At 35.9% G+C, this 25,139-nt stretch overlaps 2 protein-coding genes across 2 annotated transcripts in view; one reads left to right on the top strand and one right to left on the bottom strand.

Annotated features, from left to right (window-relative positions):
* Positions 1–14,069, top strand: part of LOC107572877 (USP6 N-terminal-like protein) — a 28,375-nt gene extending 14,306 nt beyond the window's left edge. The window contains exons 6-14 of the mRNA XM_016259301.1: positions 1,370–1,477; positions 4,234–4,343; positions 9,306–9,364; positions 9,475–9,569; positions 9,659–9,724; positions 10,437–10,536; positions 10,997–11,149; positions 11,964–12,985; positions 13,067–14,069. Of these exons, the coding sequence (XP_016114787.1) occupies positions 1,370–1,477; positions 4,234–4,343; positions 9,306–9,364; positions 9,475–9,569; positions 9,659–9,724; positions 10,437–10,536; positions 10,997–11,149; positions 11,964–12,985; positions 13,067–13,204 (1,851 nt within the window). The 3' untranslated portion in view covers positions 13,205–14,069. The remainder of the gene's footprint in view (positions 1–1,369; positions 1,478–4,233; positions 4,344–9,305; positions 9,365–9,474; positions 9,570–9,658; positions 9,725–10,436; positions 10,537–10,996; positions 11,150–11,963; positions 12,986–13,066) is intronic.
* Positions 14,070–14,231: 162 nt separating this feature from the next.
* LOC107572876 (ubiquitin-conjugating enzyme E2 variant 3-like) lies at positions 14,232–22,304 on the bottom strand. Its single transcript, XM_016259300.1, has 9 exons — positions 22,287–22,304; positions 21,465–21,606; positions 21,282–21,370; positions 21,080–21,185; positions 18,811–18,981; positions 18,434–18,607; positions 16,534–16,621; positions 16,295–16,418; positions 14,232–15,050 (listed from the first exon to the last, which is right to left on the bottom strand). The coding sequence occupies exons 1-9, from the start codon at positions 22,302–22,304 to the stop codon at positions 14,886–14,888; spliced, it is 1,077 nt and encodes a 358-aa protein (XP_016114786.1). The 3' UTR covers positions 14,232–14,885.
* Positions 22,305–25,139: the final 2,835 nt, after the last annotated feature.

Genomic DNA, 25,139 nt, shown 5'->3' with positions numbered 1-25,139 from the left:
AAGCACCTCTGCTGGCAGAGAATGAGTTTTCATTTTAAATAAGCCCGTCTCCAGCAACATTTCCAGTTTTTGTTGTTGTTCAATTTTTTTGTTTTCTGCAGCGACTCGGAGCACTTTTCATACCCTTTTTTCTGGCTGAAGCACATTTGTTTCAATCTATAAGAATAATCAGCCTACACTACCAGTCAAAAGTTTTTGAACAGTAAGATTTTTAAGGGTTTTTTTTTTTTTAAGAATTCTCTTCTGCTCACCAAGGCTGCATTTATTTGATCTAAAGTACAGCAAAATCAGTAAAATGTTTAAATATTTTTACTATTTAAAATCGCTTTCTATTTGAATAGGTTTTAAAATGTAATTTATTCCTGTGACCATACATAGCTAAAATTTCAGCATCATTACTCCAGTCACATGATCCTTCAGAAATCATTTTAATATGCTGATTTGCTGATTATCAATATTTAAAACAGTTGAGTAAATTTTTTTTTCAGGATTCTTTGATGAATAGAAAGATCCAAAGATCAGCATTTATCTGAAATAAAAAGCTTTTGTAACATTATTCCATTCAGTATAATTTTTATAATTTTTTGGGAAAGAAATTATAGAAATTAATACTTTTATTTAGCAAGGATACTTAAAATTTATCAAAAGTGATGATAAAGGCTTTTATAATGTTAGAAAATATTTCTATTTCAGATAAATAAACCATAAATCATATCGATATCGGAATTATATCGTATCCACCGAAATTAAGAAATATATCGTGATATCAATTTTGGCCATATCGTCCAGCCCTACCTGGAGCTGATCCGTGCTGGTCGCTGAGGAAATACATAAACTTTGCGCTGTGGATCGCCGGATCGGCTTTCACCGTGGACGAAGCGGAGTCCAGCCCGGGGTCATCACATGTGGTTGCTGCAAGCCCGCCGGACGCTCCTTCGTCGAATCCGCCAGCCGCGTCGTTCTCAAGCCCGCCGCCTCCACTCACTGTGACGCTGTTTCGTTGTGAAAGCGAAACTACTTTGTTTGGTCTTCCAAAAGAGCACACGACTAGAAATCAGTGGTTAAGTTGTATTTACAACACTGTTCCAGAACAGTTCAACCCAAATATTCAGATGTGTGCAGCACATTTTATGGAGGACTGTTTCCTGATCCTGGCCTTTAAGAATTGTGTATAATTTTTGTTTCATTAACATTGTGTAACTCAACATTGTTGTCTCTTATCATATTGCTGTTGCTGCCATTGTATTCCCATAATATGCCACTCAAGGCTGCTGTGTGGGATTTTTAGGCCCACACATCCGGAAACTTGGGAGACCCAAAAATAAATCTCGCCATCTGTTTGTTTCCTCTTCCCATGTGCATTTTTCAGATGATGAAGCGGGTATACAAGGGGATTCCCTTGAAGCTGCGCGGTCAGGCCTGGGCTCTGCTGCTGGACGTGGAAAAGGTGAAAGAGGCGAATTGCAGGAAGTACGAGGTAGGAGCTTTGCAGGAATCGTGTTTGTGAGATGTGTTTGGGCTCCATTAGGTCTTTTGAATGAAAAAGTGGCTGTTTGATGTTCATTTATTCAATGACTCGCTTGTTTGGGTTTTGGTTTGTCCTGTGTGATTGTCTGAGTTTAATTAGCCAGATGTGTTTTGTCTCCAGTCTGGCCTTTTGGCACAACAATGTTTTATTTCACAACAAAGGTTTTCTGCGTTGCATGCTTTGTGTAGTCTGACAATTATTACATAAGATCCAAGGTATTACATAAAAAATACAATAAAAGTTGCTAGAATAAGCTGCGATAAGTTGACCAGTCTTTACATCGCAAACCAAAAGTCTGATTAACTGAAAAACGGTAGGCTATACACTACCGTTCAAAGGTTTGGGGTCTTAATTACTACTTTTATTCAGCAAGGACACATTAAATTGATTAAAAGTGAGAGTAAAGACATTTATAATGTTAATTTGTTTTTTTTAAATAAATGCTGTTCTTTTGAACTTCTATTCATCAAAGAATAATAATTGATAATACAATTCAACATTGAAATGTTTTTGAGTAGTAAATCAGCATATTAGGATGTTTTCTGAAGGATCATGTGACACTGAAGACTGAGTAATGATTCGCTAAAAATTCAGCTTTGATCTCAATATATGATAATAGAAAACAGTTAAGTTAATATTTCACACTATTATTGTTTTTACTGTATTTTTGATCCAATAAATGTATAGGAGACTCAAAAAAAACAAAACGTTAAAAACATTTTAAAAAAATCTTACGGACTCCAAACTTTTGAACAGTAGTTTAAGAACTACCATCTTGTTTTTACCATCTGTTTTCAGTCATTTCAGAATCTTTAACTTTCAAGAGTTTTATTTATAACTGAACGTGTATCTATATCTCAATTTCTAAATATATCTAGGTGCCGCTGTAATATTTATAACTTGTTTGCTGCTCTCACGAATGTAAATAGCAGAAGTGTAGCGCTTAAATGGAAACCAGTGGCTATCAAGGTTCCGGAATGAGAATTTAGATGCAGGTTTGATGGTTTGGTTTAGATGCACTGTAGTTCAAGTACTGCGCTGCAGTGACAATCAGTCACCTGCTAATGTTCTAAATATATAAAAGTAAAATCAGCCTTATTGTACATGCATTGTTTTAAAAATGTTCACTGTGGATTTAATTAGACGGCTAGTTCATCCCAAATGATCATTTCTAAATGTACTGTATATACTGTTGTTGTTTTTTCCTGTGGAAAGTTAATGCAGCTCTTTCTGTACAACAGTTTATAGTGACAATGTTAACAAAAATAAATAAACAATATGTGGAGATAACCATTAGTAAGCCATTTGTAGTTTGACTTTCTGATAGGGATGCGCCGAAATAAAAATTCTTGGCCGAAACCAAACAAAATGAAACGCAGGCAAAAGGCAGAATACCTGCACGTTTTTCCCCCTCATGTATTTTGCCAGTTTTTTCACCATCGCATAAATTAAATAGCCAAAATGTGCTTTTTGCTGTCTTGTCTTGCTTTTCAAAGAAAAAAAATCAATTACAAAACAATTAAAAAATATTTACTTAACACTGAACATTTTTTAACATTCTAGCAGACATTATACCAACAAAGCACAATTTAAGTTCAAATTAATAAGTTAGTAAAATAATATTTTTTTGAATCGGGCATGTATTTTTTACTGTACAAATAAATGCGCCCTTGCTGAGCAGAAGCGAATCTTTTAAAACATTAGAAAATATTACGGATCCCAATTTGAACAACTATGTGAATGTAGTTGTTGTAATTAGTAGTATCATTATTATTGTCTTTTTTATTTTATTTGACAAAACTGTAAAATTACAATAATAAAACGTATGAATGTTGATGGAGTTCTTGCTTTTTATCTGCTTTTATTTCGGCGGAAACCCGCAGGAAGACCTCAGCGCTTCTTGTTGTTGACCACAGCAGATTTATAAATGCTTCTCAATACAGATTTGGGAAGATGTTTGTCTCGCATAGCCTATCGCAATGTCACACACATGCCTTGTAAAAATTCATAAAAATGTTACTGAGCAACTGACGAGTAAAACTTTTTCACAGTGCAGATTTTCTTCGCGCTTTGGACTTTGAAACCTGGCGCCGTGAGCTCGTGCAGTGCTTTAATACATGCAATCCATGCGTGTATTAGAAAACAACATTCTGCAGTTTATTCACTAATTAAGGCCATTTTGTGATTTCAATCATCATACAGTAACCAGCAACAACCACCCCTTCCTCTTCTCATCGAAGACATGCGATGCAGTACTTAACAGTCTCTCGCTGTCAGTACTTGTAATGATTTTTGCATCTTTCTCGGACAGTTTTAAATGCTTCCACACTGCCGACATGTTTGCTGCATTAGTGCGCGCCTCTATTTGATCGCGTCACGTCATTGTTTAGTACAAATGATTCTGTCTTTTCACTTATTCGGCCAGATACCGAATTAGTTTTTTTTTTGCTATTTTCGGCCGAATTTCAGTTGCCGAACATTCGGTGCATCCCTACTTTGAGTATATTGCTGTATTTACTCCACTTGTTTGAGCAGTGTCAGGAGTTTGGGGTTGGGCTACCTGTTTGTCTGACCAATGGCAGATAGAGGAGTGTTTGGGAAATTTTGTTATTTTTACAATTCTGTTTGGTGCGGCTAATGCTAAAATTTTGCATTGAAATTCTAATTTGTTCATTGGCAACTTTTTTGTTTTAATGTTGTTGCAGAAAATGAAGGAACAAGCCAAGAAGTATTCGACAGAAATTAAGCAGATTGATTTGGATGTCAACAGGACCTTCAGAAACCATATCATGTTCATGGAACGCTTTGGGGTCAAGTAAGATATTTCACAAATTCATACATACACACGCACAAGAAAGCATTTCTTTATCTTCATTTGACTCGAGGTCTGTTTGGCAAGCAGACTTTGAGTCAAATGAATATAAAGAGTTTCGAGTTGAGATGTTTCTGAAATGAAGTGCTCAGACCTTGTAAACTTAACCAAAACAAGAGCTACTTCCTCTTTGTGACTGAGTTTTTGTTCAACTTCCTGATACTGTGAGCAGCCTCACAGGAAATGACACAACCGGTGACTCGTTACCATTATGCCCAGAATAAATATCTACTTTGATGTTGTCCATAACAACTAAAGATCTGCCACAGTGTCATGAAAAAAATGATTTCCTTTTGTACAGGACAATCATAAAGACCCACTTGGGATTGTATATCCTCTTAAAAATGGACAGACATCAAAAACATTTGGGTTATTTTTTCCATTTTTCAACTGCCAATTTGACAGAAAATGAGTGCAGCATGATTTTTTAAAACAAAATATTGACCAGATGGCCCTCAATAACCTTTCAGTAAATTTGACATGTAATAGTGTCATCCAACTTACTTAACAAATTGAAAGAGGCTTGTAGACCAAAGTGCATGAAGAGGTTTCAGCCATGTGGTTTGCTTGGGCGGCACACCCACAACAGACATAGATCAAGCACCAGCCTCTCTGCATGGGGTATCTGGCGGATGGAAGCTCTGAGCAATGACTTCTACATTTTTATTAGCGCTGCACAGCGAATAAGAGGATATGGGGCGGAAGTGCTGTTTAACACATCTGTTGTTTGCTTGTGTTGCTTCTAAATGTGTTTCTACAGCACGCTAGTCACAATTCTGCTTTCCTCTGGCCTCTTATGAAGGGTCTTGCTGTGCATTGCTAAATCTTCTCAAATTTGCAGACGTTATGAATTATTAACGCGCATCTCCTGATGTGATGACTTATGCATGAATGGACTCTTGCTGCTACTGTGAGCTGGTTTCTTTCTGCTGTTCGATTTGGGCTGGTCCCTCAGTGCTTTTTGGACAAAATTTTGTTGGGTTAATGACAAAGATGGATCAATGTTGGGGAAAAAAGGACAAATTTTAATCGTTGAATTCTTGTTGGGTTCATATATTTTTGAAAAACATATTTTAATAGAAAATTTCAGCTTTTTTACCCAAAATACATTTATCTAACGACTCATAGAAAAGTATTTTTAAAAATGTATCTGTTGGCATAAACATCATTGACCATGAATACCGTGAAGTTTTCTTAGGGTTATACCTTGCCATCTCATGAAAAGATCAAATTAATTTGACCCTTTTTATGAGACTCACCTTGCCACACAGTTATACCACACTTTGTTTTCGCAGATAATTTTTTTTTAAATATTAATAATTTATTTCACTATTTCTTATGAAATCTAAAAGTTGGAAAATTACTTTTTTCCAGGAACTAGTCTTTTTTAAGATTTTTTTTTTTTCTGTTATATGGAGGCTGGTTTCTGTCATAGAAATTAAAAAAAGGGTAATTGCAACTTTTTTTTCTCACAATTATTATCTTTTTATTTCTCAATTCTTGAGAATAATATAAACTCAGAAATGTAAGATATAAAGCTACAACTGTGAAGATTGTGAGATTAAAAAGTCACAATTGCCGTTTTTTTTTAACCATTGGCGGAAACAGGCTTCCATGGTATTACAATGATTATACCATCTGACATTTTTGGCATTATGCACTTACAAAACATATAAAACAATGTAATTTATAAATCGAATCAAACTTTTTATAGATGTAAAAATTCATAAAAATGTTACTGAGCAACTGACGAGTAAAACTTTTTCACAGTGCAGATTTTCTTCGCGCTTTGGACTTTGAAACCTGGCGCCGTGAGCTCGTGCAGTGCTTTAATACATGCAATCCATGCGTGTATTAGAAAACAACATTCTGCAGTTTATTCACTAATTAAGGCCATTTTGTGATTTCAATCATCATACAGTAACCAGCAACAACCACCCCTTCCTCTTCTCATCGAAGACATGCGATGCAGTACTTAACAGTCTCTCGCTGTCAGTACTTGTAATGATTTTTGCATCTTTCTCGGACAGTTTTAAATGCTTCCACACTGCCGACATGTTTGCTGCATTAGTGCGCGCCTCTATTTGATCGCGTCACGTCATTGTTTAGTACAAATGCTTCTGTCTTTTCACTTATTCGGCCAGATACCGAATTAGTTTTTTTTTTGCTATTTTCGGCCGAATTTCGGTTGCCGAACATTCGGTGCATCCCTACTTTGAGTATATTGCTGTATTTACTCCACTTGTTTGAGCAGTGTCAGGAGTTTGGGGTTGGGCTACCTGTTTGTCTGACCAATGGCAGATAGAGGAGTGTTTGGGAAATTTTGTTATTTTTACAATTCTGTTTGGTGCGGCTAATGCTAAAATTTTGCATTGAAATTCTAATTTGTTCATTGGCAACTTTTTTGTTTTAATGTTGTTGCAGAAAATGAAGGAACAAGCCAAGAAGTATTCGACAGAAATTAAGCAGATTGATTTGGATGTCAACAGGACCTTCAGAAACCATATCATGTTCATGGAACGCTTTGGGGTCAAGTAAGATATTTCACAAATTCATACATACACACGCACAAGAAAGCATTTCTTTATCTTCATTTGACTCGAGGTCTGTTTGGCAAGCAGACTTTGAGTCAAATGAATATAAAGAGTTTCGAGTTGAGATGTTTCTGAAATGAAGTGCTCAGACCTTGTAAACTTAACCAAAACAAGAGCTACTTCCTCTTTGTGACTGAGTTTTTGTTCAACTTCCTGATACTGTGAGCAGCCTCACAGGAAATGACACAACCGGTGACTCGTTACCATTATGCCCAGAATAAATATCTACTTTGATGTTGTCCATAACAACTAAAGATCTGCCACAGTGTCATGAAAAAAATGATTTCCTTTTGTACAGGACAATCATAAAGACCCACTTGGGATTGTATATCCTCTTAAAAATGGACAGACATCAAAAACATTTGGGTTATTTTTTCCATTTTTCAACTGCCAATTTGACAGAAAATGAGTGCAGCATGATTTTTTAAAACAAAATATTGACCAGATGGCCCTCAATAACCTTTCAGTAAATTTGACATGTAATAGTGTCATCCAACTTACTTAACAAATTGAAAGAGGCTTGTAGACCAAAGTGCATGAAGAGGTTTCAGCCATGTGGTTTGCTTGGGCGGCACACCCACAACAGACATAGATCAAGCACCAGCCTCTCTGCATGGGGTATCTGGCGGATGGAAGCTCTGAGCAATGACTTCTACATTTTTATTAGCGCTGCACAGCGAATAAGAGGATATGGGGCGGAAGTGCTGTTTAACACATCTGTTGTTTGCTTGTGTTGCTTCTAAATGTGTTTCTACAGCACGCTAGTCACAATTCTGCTTTCCTCTGGCCTCTTATGAAGGGTCTTGCTGTGCATTGCTAAATCTTCTCAAATTTGCAGACGTTATGAATTATTAACGCGCATCTCCTGATGTGATGACTTATGCATGAATGGACTCTTGCTGCTACTGTGAGCTGGTTTCTTTCTGCTGTTCGATTTGGGCTGGACCCTCAGTGCTTTTTGGACAAAATTTTGTTGGGTTAATGACAAAGATGGATCAATGTTGGGGAAAAAAGGACAAATTTTAATCGTTGAATTCTTGTTGGGTTCATATATTTTTGAAAAACATATTTTAATAGAAAATTTCAGCTTTTTTACCCAAAATACATTTATCTAACGACTCATAGAAAAGTATTTTTAAGAATGTATCTGTTGGCATAAACATCATTGACCATGAATACCGTGAAGTTTTCTTAGAGTTATACCTTGCCATCTCATGAAAAGATCAAATTAATTTGACCCTTTTTATGAGACTCACCTTGCCACACAGTTATACCACACTTTGTTTTCGCAGATATATATTTTTTTAATATTAATAATTTATTTCACTATTTCTTATGAAATCTAAAAGTTGGAAAATTACTTTTTTCCAGGAATCTAGTCTTTTTTAAGATTTTTTTTCTTCTGTTATATGGAGGCTGGTTTCTGTCATAGAAATTAAAAAAAGGGTAATTGCAACTTTTTTTTCTCACAATTATTATCTTTTTATTTCTCAATTCTTGAGAATAATATAAAAAATGTATCTGTTGGCATAAACATCATTGACCATGAATACCGTGAAGTTTTCTTAGGGTTATACCTTGCCATCTCATGAAAAGATCAAATTAATTTGACCCTTTTTATGAGACTCACCTTGCCACACAGTTATACCACACTTTGTTTTCGCAGATAATTTTTTTTTAAATATTAATAATTTATTTCACTATTTCTTATGAAATCTAAAAGTTGGAAAATTACTTTTTTCCAGGAACTAGTCTTTTTTAAGATTTTTTTTTTTTCTGTTATATGGAGGCTGGTTTCTGTCATAGAAATTAAAAAAAGGGTAATTGCAACTTTTTTTCTCACAATTATTATCTTTTTATTTCTCAATTCTTGAGAATAATATAAACTCAGAAATGTAAGATATAAAGCTACAACTGTGAAGATTGTGAGATTAAAAAGTCACAATTGCCGTTTTTTTTTAACCATTGGCGGAAACAGGCTTCCATGGTATTACAATGATTATACCATCTGACATTTTTGGCATTATGCACTTACAAAACATATAAAACAATGTAATTTATAAATCGAATCAAACTTTTTATAGAAGAGTCTCATTCAAGATTCAAGTGGATTTTAATGTATTCCTCAATAAATTACTAGATCCAGTCACAGAAATATTAGCATCATGTCATTGACCTTGTTACTACATACACTGAAACTAGATGTGTGAAATCCTAATTATAGCCATCATGTAATATATTGAAAACTGTTTTTTTTGACCCGTGTTATTTGTCCTTTACAGACAGCAAGCACTGTTCCATGTGCTGGCAGCGTATTCGGTCTACAACACGGTAAGAGGCTACTGACCAATCAGAAACATGCCATGCATGGTGAGTAAGTCTCTCTGACTCTGTGTGTAGATACATAGATCTCTTTGTTTTTGTAGTACACTCTGTAATTGGTGATACATCTCTGTGTCTTCCTCTGTGGATTCTTAAAGGATTCTTCATCCCGGGGTTTCCCAAACTCCAGCGATTTCAGGTTCATCATGACCAAATACTGTCCAAACTCCTTCCCAAACTCAGGAAACACTTGGTGAGATTTCTTATTTTAACCTCAAGTTGTTTGCCTTTTAACAAAATATAAACACTTTCTCAGTTTTTCCAATGTTTTCTTCAACTCAGGATAAGGAACAGATGTCCACTGGTATCTACACAACCAAATGGTTCCTTCAGTGTTTTATTGACAGGGTGAGGCATCATTTTAATTTTCACTGTTTTATATCACTAGTAAAAGGTCTCAGTTATGGAGTTGATACTTTCAATAAATCACAATGAAATATAAAACATGTTACATTCTTGTATGAATATGAGGCGGGTATGTCCAAACTGGTTTTCCAGTGACAAAAGTGACACAATGCAACCTTAACAAATATATATGATGGATCCTAGTACACTCAGAAAACAAATTGCAAAAAATGTACCTTTAGGGGTTAAGCAGCTTGTCACTGGGTAGTAGCCTAAAGAGACATCTTGTAGCTTATTTACCCCTAAAAGTTTCATAGTGGTACTGTAAGGGCACCTATTACTACTCTAAAATATGGACCTTTTCGGTGTAGATAAATGGTGTAATTGTGCTCTCTTTCTGGACCCACCTCTTTTTGATCCAGTCCAGGCCCTGGACAGAAGGTCTAGTTTACCACCCTATCAGTGGCCTTGCCTCGACAGGACATCATTTTTCACCAGCCGAGTCCAAATTTTGCAACTCTGTGCTGAATACTCAATGAGAATTACGTAATTTGTATACAGCGAGTTTTTGTGTGAAAAAGACTGGAAACATCATCTGCTAAGTTTCATATGGTTGGGCTGAACCCTTTAGAGAATCCTGTGTCAATGTTTTATTCATATTGAAGCTCTGCTTAGCTGGTTGATGACTTGAGTCTGTTGTGTTTCTACTATATAGACACCCTTTACACTCACCCTGCGCCTTTGGGACATCTACATATTAGAAGGAGAAAAAGTTCTAACCGCCATGGCCTATACGCTCCTCAAATTGCACAAAAGTAAGTAAGAATCCCACTTTGGATCTCTGAAGACCCACATGAGCTGTCACCATGTCCAGTATGTACAGCATAGAACCGTATAGTGGTTAAAGATCAGGTTCCCGAAAGTTTGTAGGTGCAGATGCCACATATGGTGATTTATAAACTATCATCATTGCACCCTTGAGCAAGAAACTTAATTTAGGGTTATTCAAGATACACTCACTGGATTAAGTGTACTGGATTAATTGACTTGTTAGTAATTATCTATGATGTAAAATTTAAAAGAGAGTTTCTGGTAAACTGTTAAAACAATGTTTAATCTGGGCAGTAGTGCTCAAAAACGAGTTGTGGTTGTAGTGGTAAATCAGCTGCCTAGATGTTCTATCAGCCAGAAGTTCTTTAATTTTCATGTTTGGGTAGTGTAGATTAGTTTAATTAGAAGCTTATAAAGTCTAAAGCCTCATTCTTTTTCCATCAGAGCATCTTCTGAAGATGTCTCTGGAGGACTTGAGGGAGTTTCTGCAGGAGCGTATTGCTTCTTCCTTCAGCATGAGCGATGATGCTGTTATTGAGCACCTACAGTTGTCTATGTCAGAACTCCGCAGGATGAAGCTTGACCTCCCTGCTCCAGGTAAAAGACAGAATGTGTTTTCTTGTAAATGAGAACATTCTGAGCAAATACCAAAGAGAATAATTAAGGAAGCCTTGTTCACAAGATTCTGAATGTCTTTAGAGTCTGCAAAGTGTGGACCAGGGGTTCTCAACTCTGGCACCCGTGGTCCACTTTCCTGCAGAGTTTAGCTCCAACCCTAATCAAACACACCTGAACAATCTAATCTAGGTCTTCAGGACAATTTCTAGAAAGTTACTGGCAGGTGAGTTTGAGTTGAAACTCTTGGAGCTAAACTCTGCAGGAATATGAACCTTGAGGGCCAGAGTTGAGAATCCCTGGTGTAGACTCAAAAATAAAGGTTACAGTTAGAGAAGCTTCCACAAAGCAATTATTATGCCATAGATGTTTAGAAAACCATTTGGACAGGTGATTCAAAGAAGCTGGAAGCTCTCGCTAACCTATAATATAGGGATTCTCAACTCTGGACCTCGAGATCCACTTTACTGCCGAGTTTAGCTCCAACCTTAATCAAACACACCTGAACAAGCTAATCAAGGTCTTCTCGATTACTACAAAGTTGCAGGTACGTGTGTTTAATCCAGGTTGGAGCTAAATGCTGCAGGAAAGTGGATCTTGAGGTCCAGAGTTGATGACCCCTGTTATAATGTAACATTAAGACCCATATGGCCAACTCAACAATAAAAATGGTCTTTGATTAAAAGAGGGTTATTTGCTGAACCTTGAAAAAAACTTTCTTCTAAAGAGTGTACTGTGGTTGTATGCAATTCTAGACTATTATAACAACTCTTTTTTTTCTGGGTTTGACTTGTAGCCAAGGGAGATGAGTTCCCAAAGATACCCCTGGGCGAGGAGCGTTCAATAGTACTGCTTCCAGTAATCAAGACTGAGTGTGTACCCTTACCACCATCAGCACACAACAGTCAAACCTCAAACAAGCTTCAGACAGAAGACACCACCACCCACAAGCAGAGCAAAGAAAAATACATCCCTACCATTACCTCATCTTCCCCTCTTTCAAAGCACACCCACTCAACTTCCAACTCTTTACTGTCACAAGCTACACCTGAAGAACCAGGGACCACGGTGAAGAATGAAGACAGTGCACCTGTACAAAGACCAGATAATCTACTACACCCAGAATCTGCACTGTTTTCAGCAGAGACACTTTCGTTGAAGAATGAATGTGTTAGTAGAACCCTATCAGCGGTGTCTGAAGATTGGCCTCCTCCGTACCAGCCACCCATAACAGATTCATCCAGTATCCACTCTTTCAATCTCCCAGAACTACCTCCTCCACCTCTTCCCTGTACAAAAGAAGGGTTTGAGCTTTCACCTCTAGAAGAGGATGTCCCATTTTGCCTTCCTCCACCACCACCACCAATTACCCAACCTTTGGATCTCATCTTAGAAGATCCATCTTCATCACCTTCCTCGTATAGATCCTATCGGCAGCTAAGCAAGTTTCCGGTCAACCTTTATGTGCCACCATCATCAGGTGACCGGAGACCTTCCAACACCTCGCATTACGACAACCTCTCAGAAGAGGAGGATCTGTCTGTGGAGAGGCTGCTGGAGATGGTGGCCACATTGCCGCAAAACTCAAACTTGAGTCTCATGAACACCACCCTTCCCCTTCCTCCAGAAGATGCCATGTCTCTTCCTCTACCGCCCCCATCTATGTTCTTCTACACGCCTGAATCTTCGCCACTCCCTCCACATCCTTCATGCATTGAGGCGGCAAACAGTTGGGTGACTCCAGACTGCATTTTTCCCCAACCACCTATTGACTTTGCAGATAAACCCAACCTTGTATCTTTAGTCCCGTGCAATCAGGTGGTTCCAGACCAGACTGATCAAGATAGGAGTCAGTCACAGCTCCCAAGACTACCGGCCAAAAAATCACGACCCAATCAGGTGGTTCCAAACCAGACTGATCAAGATGGGAGTCAGTCACAGCTCCCAAGACTACCGCCCAAAAAATCACGACCCACAATGCTCTCTCCTGTACACTCTGATTCAGACTTCTGTCGAATGCATGTTTCAAGTCATTAGTTGCTGGAGTCACACTTAAGTAGTGTGAACTGAAGGCATGTTTCCATCGTTTGGACTTTTGTGCTTCGATGATATCAAGTGAACATATTTCAATATTTTAGGTGTTGCAATGTGTGTTATATATGACTGATCTAAACAGAATGCTAGAATGTGTTTTATCAGTGTGTCATGCAAAAGTGATGTACCGGAATCTCCTTTTCTTAGGTGAAGCATTATAGTTGTAGCAGTTATCAGAATAACCATTTAGCTAGTTGAGTAACCAATCTTCTAGGTAGTCGTCATGTGGTTTGAAATTATATCTTTAATTTGTTTAGTATTTGAGTTACTGATATTTCCACTGGTCAACACAGAATACGTGACATTCACCATTATTTTGTTTGTGTCTCTGTTGTTTTCTGGGAGATATTATGTTCCCCGCAATTAGATCAGTTGTTATTTCTTTCTTATGTTTTATTGGTTGGTTTTATATCTTGGTGCAATTGTGTTTTCTTTTTAAACTTTGGTTATATTATGAAAATGCATCTAACGATGCACATTAAATATGAAGATGTTGTGGAAATGTAAACAAGGATCTTACCACACTGACATAAGTTCCCTGATTACATTGAAAGGGCATTTTTCAGTGGTCTCTGATTTGCTCAAAAAGGAAATTCCTTCAACTGTAAACCTTAGTGCTGTGTACTGCCCTCTTTCGCCATCTTGTGGAAGATGATGAAGCACAGCTTGGTCAAAAATTATATACTGGGAAATACAGCCACCACACTGAATGTTAAAATGAAGAAACTGTATATTCAAGGTCATTTAATGGCTTTGTTGTGTAATTGTAAATAGAACAGGTTTGATTTGTACTTTGTTGTTTGTATTCAGAGCTTATATTTAATTGCATTTATATTATGCTTCTGAGGTTAAATGGTCTTGATGTTCAGTCTATTGAAACTTTTAAACCCAGGTTAATGTTTGAACTTTTTGAACTCATGCTCATTTGACATTTTATTAACTAAAAAAAACTTGTTTTCCTTGTTGCAACAATGAGACAATACATAAAGTGGAGTGTTTATTTTAATATTTACATTATTGCTGTTGTCGATTCTAATTTCACATTCAGAGGTATATGGCACAAGCACAACGTGATAAAATATACCAGGGTCAAATATTTCTTTATAAATTAATATACATTCACTTGCCCTTTAATTGATTTAAAAGCAAACCTACATCACAGATCTGCCTGATTGGTAACAGCATTTAACAAGCACTTGAAGCCATTCATTTTAAACAGCATTTAACAAGCACTTGAAGCCATTCATTTTACCTTTCTACCATAATTTAACCTTCATAAAGGCACCATTGTTGCATTATTCTCACAGGTAACCACTTATAAGTCATATGACAAACAGGATTGCATAAACATAGTTTGTATTGTAAACAAGTGCAATAATAATAATATGCATAATGCTTCACAGGAAGCCAAGATAAAGTCTTCAGTGCTATTGCTGTCAGATGGAGGACTGTCGCTACACAGTGGCTGCTGTGAGAATATAAGATAAGCTAGTATTGCAGGAAGGACTAAAGTGCATCTTTACCTTCCGCGAGAAATTGACTGTCTTAAAGCTGCGATTGTAACAGAGCTTGCAGAGAAAATGCACCATTTGTAGAGGTGATGCAGTTTCATCCAGTACCTGAGTTACAATCTCAGCTGCATGAAGAGGTTGACCTGACATGCCACACTCTCCCTCAGCTTCATTTCTTCCTCTGAACCCAGAGCCACTCCTGGTAATCGGGTAGAGCCGTTTTCCCCGAGGATGCAAGGCAAGCTGAGGAACACTTTAGAACCGATTCCACCCCAACCCTGAAAGAAGGTAATGCCACGAGACAACAGAGGATTGCATTTAGATAATCTCAAAATTAACAGACATGGATTAAAATACAAAAAGTGTTTTATTTTCACAGTCTCTATCGTTTTTCAGTGTGGATATGTTCAAGTCTGCATCAGTGGCTCCTATACTAATAGTTGATATAAAAGGTTTGCATTTACAAAATTTCATTTACACAACTTTGACAATCTAGATATCTAAAATGTAAAAATCTTTACAAATGTTAGTTGCATTTTAACTCCTTAACTGTCTGCTATTTTTTATTGCCTTTTTTTTACCTACCAATTATCATTTTAAAGCTTAAACACTCAAAATGCATCCGTTTTAAAATCGGACATTGTGTTACAATAGAAATTATACTATAACTCTTATAGCAGGCTCCTCCCCCTAGTGGGTGGTGTCAAGTGTCATATTACAAAATTTACTATACTATTTGTGTCAAAACTTTCTATAATCTTGACAAAATATAAAACATATCATTGGAAATGTCAAGGTTCCATATTTGGTGGTTATTTTGTGATAAGTAATATTTTGACAGAAATTTATTAAAAAAAAAAAAATTTTTTAAGTAGTTTGGGTGTCAACCAGTGGTTATTTTTGGTATAATGCCTAAATAAAATTTTATAGGATCCTCAATTTTTGTTAGAACAACTTTGGAACATAACTTTAGACATGGAATTCATTTTATAGTAATTTTAGATTCCATATATATATATATATATACATATATACATACATGCATATATATATTTTAATTGTTTATAATAATACAAAAATAAATAACTTTTTAGTACAGTACATTTATATTACAGTAAACTAACTTCTAGATCGTTGTTTTAATACTTTCATTTTTCTCTTCAGCAATAATAGACATTTTCACGTCTAATTTTTTATTATTATTATTAACAGAATATATTAATTTACTTATTCATTTTGTGATTTCATAAATTTCAAGAACTGTATGTTCTTTAATAAAGCAACAACAAAAACAACAACATTTACATGTTGCTGAATGTAGTTTGTTTATTAAAACGACATTTTCAGTTTACATCTTGATTTATTCGTTTTTTAATATTCCAAGTGATTTTAAGTGATCATTTTAAAATAAAATCATTTTAATTCATCCTGCATTCCTCTGGCTGAGAAACACTCCTCTAAACACACATGCACAACTTACACACACATACTTACTGAATACACATTCTATAAGGTAACTTACCTCAGCCAGTGTTGTGACAGAGTGTATCTTCTTCTTGTCCGTTACAATGCTGTGAATAATGTCAGCAATGGACAACCCGACTGACCATGACCTCTGACCTCTGCCTTTGAGCATCTCTAACGCCCTGAGAACATATCAAACAGTTCACAATTCACAATGCAGTAACAAACCTCAAATTAACAATTCATTCTTTGAAATTATATGAAAAATATCTGGATGCTGATCATTTAAACCCATACCTGTCCATTAATGGTTTGGTGGAGTTGGACACTGGAGTTAACGCTTGTAGCTGGTCAGTTCCCGGCCCCATATTACCCCACAATGCCACTGATACACAACCAGAGAGAGCCATTACATTTAATATTTAAAACCACTCTGGCCTCAGAACATTAATGCACACTTCATGTGTTAATATGACCATGATGCAAATTGTTAGCAATTTAACAACTGTTTATCTAGAATAACTGTCCAGTTTTCAGTTCCACAAATCCTCTTTTAGGGTTTATGCACGTTTTATGAAGGTAAATTTAAGACTTTAAGACCTTCTTAAGACCAATTAAGAAAATGTAAGGACTTGTTGTAACACTTAAAAGTTTGAAAATACAATTTCCAACCGTACTTTTACTGTACCTTCTGATCACACTGAACACAAGTTATTTCTTACTATTTTTGTTTTGTTTTCAGTGCAAATCCCCAGAAATTCTTAAAGGTCCCATATTGTCAAAACTGAAATTTCCTGGCTTTTTTTTTTTTACGATTACTGAGGGCTAGGGGCTATTTAACTACCATATAAGTTTCAAAACAGTAAAATGCACACAGCCTGCATAAAGTAGCTGTGATTTTTCACGAACCGTTGTAACTTCCGTAAAAAGTTGATGTCAGAACTACACAGTCACCGCCATATATGTTACTATGAGGTGATCACATCTAACGTGTAAAGTAAAGACAATCTCACCGTGTCTATCTAGTCATGATGAAGATGTATATACATTTCAATTTCAACTGGCAACTATTTTTACAGCTACATTATTGTTCCAGCCACAATTAATCACAACAATGTATATACAATTACAAATGATTATATATAAATCGTCAGTTTGTTGTTTTATACACATGCACACAGACATTATTTCATACACGACATAGTCGTGAGATGCAAGAAACATAGACATATGGCAAGAAATCTGTAGATGCGCTCATAACAACAAAATACAATACTTTATTGAACCTTTTCTGATAAGAAGTGTGCGCTGCAAACGCGAGCATTTTTGACTATCGTTTCTGTCCAGTCTGCTCGTTTTATCGCGTTTAATCACAGCTGTCGTCGGTTTTTTGTCTGGCAGTGGCAGCAGATATGCGATCAAATTTCTAATTTGAGGCTGTATTACGTAGATTCTGGCAACCAACATCACAACAAGATGCAGAGGAGCCGTAAAAATATATTGAGATGGTTTTTGGTACTTATACTGCATTAAGGACAGGGCTGTCCAAACTCGGTCCTGGAGGGCCGGTGTCCTGCAGAGATTAGCTCCAACCCTAATTAAACACACCTGAACCAGTTAATCAAGCTCTTACTAGGCATAGAAACTTCCAGTCAGGTGTGTTGAGGCAAGTTGGAGCTAAACTCTGCAGGACACCGGCCCTCCAGTACCGAGTTTGGACAGCCCTGCTTAAGGACATCAAAACATAAAATAAAATTCCAGAAAGGTGTCCAATATGTGACCTTTAAATCAAAGCAGATGCAAAGATGACATGATAAAGTCGTCTTGTTTTCTGGGAAATGTATCAAAATGAAGTGATTTTATGATGGAAAGGACATAAAAAGGACAAATATCTGAACTCAGAAAATGTCTGTTTCTCCTTGTTTTAAACATGGTCTAATTTGGTTACATTTTTTATACCTTCAGTTTGCATCTCAAATAAATGCATCTTGATTTAAGAATGTTTTAATATTTGTACTGGAAAACAAAACTGAAGAAGATATTCATTGTTTTGCATTGCATGCAACATTGAATGCCATGAGTTTATAGATTTAAGACTTTCTGCTACTTTCTTAAGACTTTAATTTTGTGGAAGGGCAAATTAAGAGTTTGAAACCGTGTTTGTTAAAATATTTTAATGTGCTTGTGATCGACTCACCCTTGTTCTCGGACAGTTCTCCGATGACCCAGGCCTGCTTGCCTGTGCTATTCGCCACCAGTGAAATGTTGATGATGTGAGACAGTCTCTCCGAGTCCAGATTACAGCCCACACCGATCACCTGAGTGGGCAGAAGATGACTCTGTCTCCAGGCAACATGTGTCATAACGTCCACTGTGGACAGAAAGGTCAAGAGGTCACATACATGGTCTACAAAGCAAGACTTTGCTGTCTGTTAGATTTTAGATGAGTAATTGCTTATTAAATTGTGAAACATTCACTATAAGAATAGAAGAAAATAAATAGGGCCGATTTTGAATTTCTGTTGTCTTTAAGCAGAAGCTGAGCGAGCAGAAGATGACTCAGTGTTTGCGAACCTGGTTGAGAGGCGATGAGCAGCACGGCTTTCGGACTGAGTTGGGCGAGACGAGGGATGATGCCTCCGTACATGTCCACATTAGTCTGAACCACACTCAGATATGACTGCTCATCACTCCAGGCATTGGCTGTGATCACCACCACCTTAGAGCCCGCCGAGGCCGACAGGTCTGTGACATGAAGAAGAAACACACTCGGTCACCAGCTGCTGTGATTGAGAGGTTGAGTAAGAGCTACATATATGTTATGACTTTGTTGTGACATCTGTCCCTTCACCTGGGATTATGTATTATAATTAACAAAAACGATTAGAAATATTTTAAAATAATTAACTGAAATATAATAACATATTTTTATAAATCGTCTAGTCCAAGTTGAAGTTCTAAAAGAACTCAAACTAAAAAAAATTAAATTAAAAATTAATAAAAACCTAGTATTCATTTATTTGTTTTTTCATTTTTACTAGTTCTTTTTATATATCTATAACAAATTACAAAACAAAATTCCTAAAATTTTAAATTTAATTTAAAAATAAAGTTCAAAATCTAAACAAAAACTATAATATTATATCAATTACATTACATTAATACTAATCTTAACATCATGGAGTGCTAAATTATTAATATATTGTTTCTAGAATGTAATTTGGTTATAATGTCATTTTGATATAAATAAATCTGATGTTTAAAATTAAACTATACAGTATCTTTAAGGGTTAATTCCACATGTATGAGGACAAATTGAAATAAAATAATAAACTTAGAATATAAATATATATATATATTTTTCTTGTAATACTTTAATGAGAAACAGTGCAGTTACCACTAACTAAACAAACAAACAAAAAAAACATTACAAACTTTTTTTTAAAGACAAAATTAAAAAAATAGAAATATTAGAATAAAACTAAAACGGAAATAAAAATAAATAAAAATAGAAATATAATTGTACAATTTTAATCTAAATATTAAAAAAAACTAAGAAAAATGACAAAGCATAAAACAACAATTACTAAAACTAAAATTAAAATAAAAAGTAAAAATATAAAAATAAAAGCTAATTAACAGTATAAAGTACAAACAATATAACAGTATATAAATAATACTAAAATAACACTAATTGGAATTTGAAAATGTGTCTAAGTGTCATGAAAATGATTATCATAATGCAAAAAATAAATAAATAAAACATCATCTTTTGCAAAATATAACGCTGTATTGTTTCCTTTGATTTTGGGGTGAAACCTGACCCAGACGTGGACATAAATTGTGAGATTCACCCTTGATTTTACTAATTAAGATTTTATAATTCAGAAGTAAACTTTGCTTAAAGGGGTCATATGATGCTTTTTTTAAAGATCATTATTTTGTGTATTTGGTGTAACAGAATATGTTGACATGCTTTAATGTTCAAAAAACACATTATTTTTCAAATACTGTACATTATTGTAGGTCCTCTATGCCCCGCCTCTCTCAAACGCTTCGTTTTCTACAAAGCCCCTCCTTCCGACAAGCGCAGTCTGCTCTGATTGGCCAGCTGACCCAGTGCATTGTGGTGCTCTCTCTCTCAATTTCAATTTCAATTTAAGAGTGCTTTATCTCTCTCTCGCGCCCTCTCTCGCTAGCGTGCACACACACACACACACCGCTCTCTCTCTCACTCTCTCTCTCGCGCACGCGCGCACACACACACACACACACACAATGCGCAAAACTCCGCATTTGAACAGTCAATAGCAAATACTTAAACTCCTCTCCTAGGTTCACGAAACGGTCGTCCATAAAATGCATTGCTGTTCTGTTGTAAGTAATCTTAAAGATTTCTAAATGCATCTACTTTCGGAAGGCCAAATAAAGTGCTTTTGCTTTCGCCTAGAAACACACAGCGTCTCCCTGACATGCTGCTTCAACACTACCTGCTCCTGAAACCACGCCTTCTTTCTTTGCGTGAACATTTGGGCACATTATGCAAATATTTCCACATAGTGAGGTAGATATGTGGGGGCGTGTTAGAACAAGCCGTTTTAGGGGGGCGTGGCAGAGTCTTAACTTTGATAAAGAATATCTCTTTGGCTTTGAGGCTTTAGTCTTTGCAACTTCAGGGATCTTATCTATTCACAATCAGCTTGTAACACTCCAAAGAGAAAGGAAAACTTGAAATCGCATCATATGACCCCTTTAAAACTGCTTGAACTGTTCTTTACATATTAAAATTGAGGATATTTTCCAAGTGTGGTAATAATGTGTTAAATGTGGTGATGAAAAGCACCTTTTGAGACCTCGACCTTTGGTAAACCGAAAATCTCCAAATCCGTTGTGCCACCTTTGGTTGAGCTCTCAGGGATGTCAATCAAAACCAGTTTGTCAACACAGCCCTATGATGGAACGTTTGACAACACAGCTTGGTCAGAAAAATGCAGTTACATAGCCATAAGCTATTTCTGGCAAACAAAAGACATATATGTAGTTACTTTTGCCATAATACTCAACACAGCAGCGATTCCCAAATCTCCTCCGCCAATCACGGAGACCTTAACCTCCTGATCAAGCCGATTCCCACCTATAAGAGCAATTGCAGATCAATTATGATTGACTTCATAAAAGCAGTACTCTACATGCGCAGCTGCATATTTTCATGTCCATTCCAGACAAACCTTCGTTAAGGGTGAGATTTGACACATAGGCCAGCAGATTGTTGGGATTGTCGCCCTGTGCTGAAGATTTGGTGCCCAGTGGAGGTTCCTCCTCAAACTTAGCGATCATCTCTGCTAGAAGCCCGTTCACAGATGACTTCGGCTACAACGGCATTTTTTTTACTATTATTTATATATAATTTTAATTATATATACACATTTTTTATTACTTATACACTACAGGTCACAAGTGTGCAATAATTTATATTTTTTTATGGTTTTGCTTAACAAGGCTGCATTTATTTGATCAAAAATGCAGTAAATACAGTAATATTTTTTAAATAGTATTATAATCTAAAGTAACTGTTTTCTATGTAATTTATTTCTGTGATCAAAGCTGAATTTTCCGCATCATTACTCCAGTTTTCAGTGTCACATGATCCTTCAGAAATCATTCTGATATACTGATTTGTTGCTTATTATCAGTTATTATTGGCATTTAATTATTTATAAAGATTCATATTATTATTAATGTTTAAAACAGTTTTTGCTACTTAATATTTTTGTGGAAATCATTCAAAACCTTGGGGACAAGAATAAAAAAAATGAAAGAAAATTAATAATTGCCTTCACATTAAATTTGACAAAAGTGACAGTAAAGTCATTCATAATGTTACAAAAGATTTTTTTTTTCAAATAAATGCTGTTCTTTTGAAATTTCAGTTCATCAAAGAAAAAAAAAATCATGGTTTCCACAAAAATATTAAGCTGCAAAAACTGGTTTTAATTTTAATAATAAGAACTATTAATCATAATTAAGTACCAGTAATAACTGATAACAACTGAGCAGTAAATCAGCATATCAGAATGATTTCTGAAGGATCATGTGACACTGAAGACTGGAGTAATGATGCTGAAAATTCAGATTTGCAATCACATAAAGCAGCGATGAAAGGGCCCTTGCACCCGGGCTCACCGCCACCCGGTGGCTTTAGGAAAACAGCTAACGGTGGGCAATATGCATTTAAAGTGATAAATATAGGAGGTATAGGTCAAAGTCATTTATATGTGCCAATCTTCCTGCTGCCAGCTGGTAGCGCTATGACTGTAACTGAATGTTGGCATGTAGATGTCTTCAGACCAGGACTTTGAAATTTGGTGCAGATTAAACATGGTATTTTTGAGTTAGTGTAAAACATGAAATGTGCTGTTGCCAACAGGTGGCGCTATAAATTATAACTGAATATTGGCATGTAAATGTTTCCAGGCCAGGACTCTTATCAAACGTGTGAAGTTAAGGGCAGATCGGACATTGCATGTTTAAGTTAGTGTAAAACAAGTCATTTCTTGTTGCCAGCAGGTGGCGCTATAATTATAACGGAATATCGGGCTTAAGATGCGTTCAGGCCAGGACTCTAATCAAACATGTGAAGTTTGGGGCAGATTAGACACTGTATGCCAGAGTTACAGCAACTTCCTGTTTCATGGCGAAACATCACACTTTTTCTGGGTTTGGTCAGGTGATGTTCGACATATACCCTATTTAACATCACAAAGGCCTTAAGATAACCCTCACCAAATTTGAAGATGATCCAATTAAAACTGCAGGAGGAGTTCGTCAAAGTACGAGGCCTGGAAATGGAAAAAACTGCACAAAAACTGTACAGGAAATTCAAAATAATGTACTTCCTGTTGGGTTTTGGATTTTGTACCAAGAGACTTTTTTGTAGGTAATGGTGTGTTACATGTGTGTACCAAATTTTCGTACATGTACATAAAACGTAGCTTGAGGCGCACTCCGTTGAATGTGTACAGGTGGTGCTATCGAGCCATTTTGCCACACCCACTTCTGAAACATATCAGATGTCAATTTTTGCCAGTTCTGACGCGTGTGCAAATTTCATGAGCTTTGGAGCATGTTTAGGCCCCTTAAAAATGCGATTCAGTTTGAAGAAGAGGAAGAAGAAGAATTCCAATAGGGTCCTCACACCATCGGTGCTCGGGCCCTAAATATGAAGAGTTTGTTAGCATAAACAGATAACTCCGTTTTCAACAATTTTCAAAAATAATTTTTCATTGTGCATTCCAATTAATCTCAATCAAACTGCAGTTGGGTTATTTTGATTAGGATAAAAAATAACTAAAAAAATACAGCTAACTAACACAATAAAACACAATAAAAACATAATAAAAACCATAACTTTTGAACATTTAAAAAAAAACAGAGTTTCTGTTTTTGCAAATAAACTCATCATATATTAAAATAGAAAATGTTTTTTTATTATAATAATATTTAACAATATTGCTGTTTTTACTGTATTTTAATCAAATAAAAGCAGTCTTGCTGAGCATAAGAAAGATCTTTTATTAAAATATAAAAATATCTATAAATAAAAAAAATATTTAAAAAAGAAATTATCAATTTAAATTCATAAAATAAATTCATTTTTAAATTAAATTTAAAGGGGTCATATGTCATTTCTCTTTGGAGTGTTACAAGCTGATTGTGCATAGATAAGATCCCTGAAGTTGCAAAGACTAAAGTCTCAAAACCAAAGAGATATTCTTTATAAAAGTTAAGACTCTGCCACGCCCCCCTAAAACGGCTTGTTTTCTAACACGCCCCCACATATCTACCTCACTATGTTCACGCAAAGAAAGAAGGCGTGGTTTCAGTAACCGCAGTTAGTGTTGAAGCAGCATGTCAGGGAGATGCGGTGTGTTTCTAGGCGAAAGCAAATGCACTTTATTTGGCCTTCCGAAAGTAGATGCATTTAGAAATCTTTAAGATTACTTACAACAGAACAGCAATGCATTTTATGGACAACCGTTTCGTGAACCTAGGAGAGGAGGTCATTCTGACTTTGCTATGACAATCTGGCGCTTCTGAATCAGCTACTGTTTTGTTATTAGTTCAAGTATTTGCTATTGACTGTTCAAATTACAAATTACAGCAAAATAATCAAAAATGGCGATGTCCATAAACAGGGTTTCTGCTGGTTTTATGAAGATAAATTCAAGACTTTATAAAGACCTTTTAAATACCAATTATAGAAAATTCAAGGAATAAACTGAAGGGAAAATAATATGTCAAATTATGTTCTCAAAATTCTGAAGCGGTTTTCCAATGCAAATATCTACATTTTCTTAAAGGGTTCACCCAAAAAAGAAGGGAAAAAAAGAAAAGAAAACGGTCATTTACTAAACCTCAAGTTGTTCTGAACCTGAATGAGTTTCTTTCTGTGACAAGTCCCAGATAGTCTAACACACTACACAACTCCACAACGTGTTGCAACCACAGATCACCAAGATTTCTTCTTCTATTACCTGGACCACATCACTGCAGATTGATGGTGCTCAGTTTAGTCACCCACAACTGTAATTCCAACGGTCATGTCCTTGATGAATTCCTGCTCCGAGCCTGTGTGCTTTAATAGAAACAAAGGGAAGCATTAAAATGTGCCTTACAATCGTAAAGCTTACAGACTCCAATAAATGTGCATTTATAAAGTAAATAAATTTACTTACAACTTTGTCCAAGCTCTACAATGTGAATGTCATTTCCATTATGTCTGCATAGCATTTTGATGGATAAAACTGCAAAAGGACTTGCTGCGGTCCATCCACAAGATTATTGAATTCTGCGCTGATCTTCAGTCATTCCAAAATATCATAAACATGAAAAATACAGAAACA

This window comes from Sinocyclocheilus grahami, unplaced genomic scaffold (assembly GCF_001515645.1).
Source record: "Sinocyclocheilus grahami isolate Dianchi unplaced genomic scaffold, SAMN03320097.WGS_v1.1 scaffold1827.1, whole genome shotgun sequence".
In the NCBI taxonomy this organism is placed as follows: domain Eukaryota; kingdom Metazoa; phylum Chordata; class Actinopteri; order Cypriniformes; family Cyprinidae; genus Sinocyclocheilus; species Sinocyclocheilus grahami.
Note: the sequence above shows the minus strand (reverse complement) of the source record. Positions and strands in the feature narration are given on the sequence as shown.

Coding starts and splice junctions, on each gene's coding strand:
- LOC107572876 (XM_016259300.1), bottom strand. Junction 18,982..21,079: donor AAAGGTCGAGGTCTCAAAAG/GTGCTTTTCATC, acceptor TTCATGTCACAG/ACCTGTCGGCCTCGGCGGGC. Junction 16,622..18,433: donor AGAACTGTCCGAGAACAAGG/GTGAGTCGATCA, acceptor GTTGTGTATCAG/TGGCATTGTGGGGTAATATG.